This window comes from Otolemur garnettii, unplaced genomic scaffold (genome assembly GCF_000181295.1).
Source record: "Otolemur garnettii isolate 467f Iridium unplaced genomic scaffold, OtoGar3 scaffold00055, whole genome shotgun sequence".
Classification (NCBI taxonomy): domain Eukaryota; kingdom Metazoa; phylum Chordata; class Mammalia; order Primates; family Galagidae; genus Otolemur; species Otolemur garnettii.
Genome location: NW_003852450.1, coordinates 6,441,104 through 6,443,068, shown reverse-complemented (window position 1 = coordinate 6,443,068; position 1,965 = coordinate 6,441,104). Strand labels below are relative to the sequence as shown.

At 47.3% G+C, this 1,965-nt stretch overlaps 1 protein-coding gene across 1 annotated transcript in view; it reads left to right on the top strand.

Annotated features, from left to right (window-relative positions):
* LOC100960480 (alpha-1,3-mannosyl-glycoprotein 4-beta-N-acetylglucosaminyltransferase-like protein MGAT4E) overlaps window positions 1-1,860 on the top strand; it is a 4,063-nt gene extending 2,203 nt beyond the window's left edge. The window contains 2 exon segments of the mRNA XM_003792346.3: window positions 936-1,805; window positions 1,808-1,860. Of these exon segments, the coding sequence (XP_003792394.1) occupies window positions 936-1,805; window positions 1,808-1,860 (923 nt within the window).
* The last annotated feature ends 105 nt before the right edge of the window (window positions 1,861-1,965 follow it).

Below are 1,965 nucleotides of genomic sequence, written 5' to 3'. Positions count from 1 at the left end.
TTTTTTTTTTTTTTTTTTTGAGATAGTCTCACTCTGTTGCCCCAGGCTTGAGTTCTGTGGCATCAGACATCATACTAGCTCACAGCAATGTCAGATTCCTGGATTTAAGTAATTTTCCTGCTTCAGCCTCCTGAATATCTGGGCCTATAGGCACCTGCCACAATGCACCACTAATTTTTCTTTTTCTTTTCTTTATTTTTATTTATTTTGCAGTTTTTGGCCAGGGCTGGGTTTGAACCAGCCACCTCTGGTATATGGGGCCAGCGCCCTACTCCTAATTTTTCTATTTTTAGGAGGGATGAGATCTCACTCTTGCTCAGAGTGGTCTTGAACTCCAGAGCTCAAGCAGTCCTCTCCTACCTCAGGCTCCCAGAGTGCTAGGATCATAGGCATGAACTGCTATGCCCAGATGAGATTCTGTTTTTCTGATAAGTTTGCTGGTGAGGCTGATGTTGCTGGACTAAAGGGCCACACTTTTGTTTTGTTTTGTTTTGGTTTTGAGACAGAGTCTCACTATGTTGCCCTGTGTAGAGTACTTTAGCGTCACAGCTCACAGCAACCTCAAACTCTTGGGCTAAAGCAATTGTCTTTGCCTCAGCCTCCCGAGTAGCTGGGACTACAGGTGCCCACCACAACGCCTGTCTATTTTTTTGGTTGCAGTTGTCAATGTTGTTTAGTGGGCTTGGGCCAGGCTAGAAACGCCAGCTTTGGTGTATGTAGCCGGTGCCCTACTCACTGAGCTATGGGCACCAAACCTCAGGGGCCACACTTTGAGTAGCAAGGATGTAAACATTGCTTCTGTCAAAAGAAAGATGGAAAACAAGAGAGGGAAGAAAGGAAAAGAAGGTCCCAAGTGGCACCCAAATCCCTGACTCCTTTGACAACACTCACCACTACCATACGCTGACAGTTGTCCCTGTTTTACCTCTCTTTAGCATGGCTGACAGTGGGGCTCTCCTCTGTGTCACAAGGAGATAGAAAGAGACTCTTCACCACCTTAGTCTCCGTGTTCCGTTCCGCCTCTAAGACTGAGCGGAAACATTTCACCGTGCTGGTCCACTTGGCAGATTCTGATCTCACCTGGCTCAGAGAAACTGTTGCACATATTTCAAGCCTCTTCAGCTCACAGATCTTGGCAGGCCAGTTGCTACTGATCCATGCTCCATCCGATGTCTATTCCTCTGTGGATGAGGCCTTCGAGGGGAAATTCTATTCCAAGGAGAACATAGATCACGCCTTCCTTGTCAGCTTTGCCACAAAGCTCTCTGATTACTTCTTATTAATAGAGGACAATGTCTTTTGTGCCCCCAATTTTGTCACCCACATTGTTTCAAAGGTGGCCGAAATGAAGTCCAACCCCTGGGTGCTACTGGAGTTCTCCAACAGGGGCTTCCTTGGCAAACTCTTCCACAATAGAGATCTCCCACTCCTGGCCCATTTCCTTCTCCTCTTCTACAAGGAGAAGCCCCTTGACAGACTGATCTCTCATTTCCGCACCCTCATGGTCCAGGAAAATCCAATCTTCTGCAGACCATTTCTCTTCTACCACCGGACCACATATGGCATCTTCTATGACAAGCAGAAGGCCATGGTATTTCAGGAAAAGAATGCGTCTGGTCCTAACAACCCACCCGGAGCTGTTTTCACAGATATGAAAGTGTTTAATGTTCATTTCCCATGGGAGGCCTACACTCTGGATGAGTCATTTTTTTGGACATCCAACGTAAGTATAGGAAACCACCTGACAGTGATTCTGAACCAGCCAGCAAACCTGAGCAGAGTGCAAGTGCTGACTGGCTCCATCGTGGATGGAAGGTATTCCCTGGAGAAGGGGCAAGTGGAGCTAGGATACAACCGTGAGGGCATGCCTCAGTCCTGCACCAGCTTCGCTTTCCTAGGCCATCTCTTGGAAGGACAGATGGACCAGGTGATATTTCTGAAAAGTCTGGGATATCATGTGAGTTG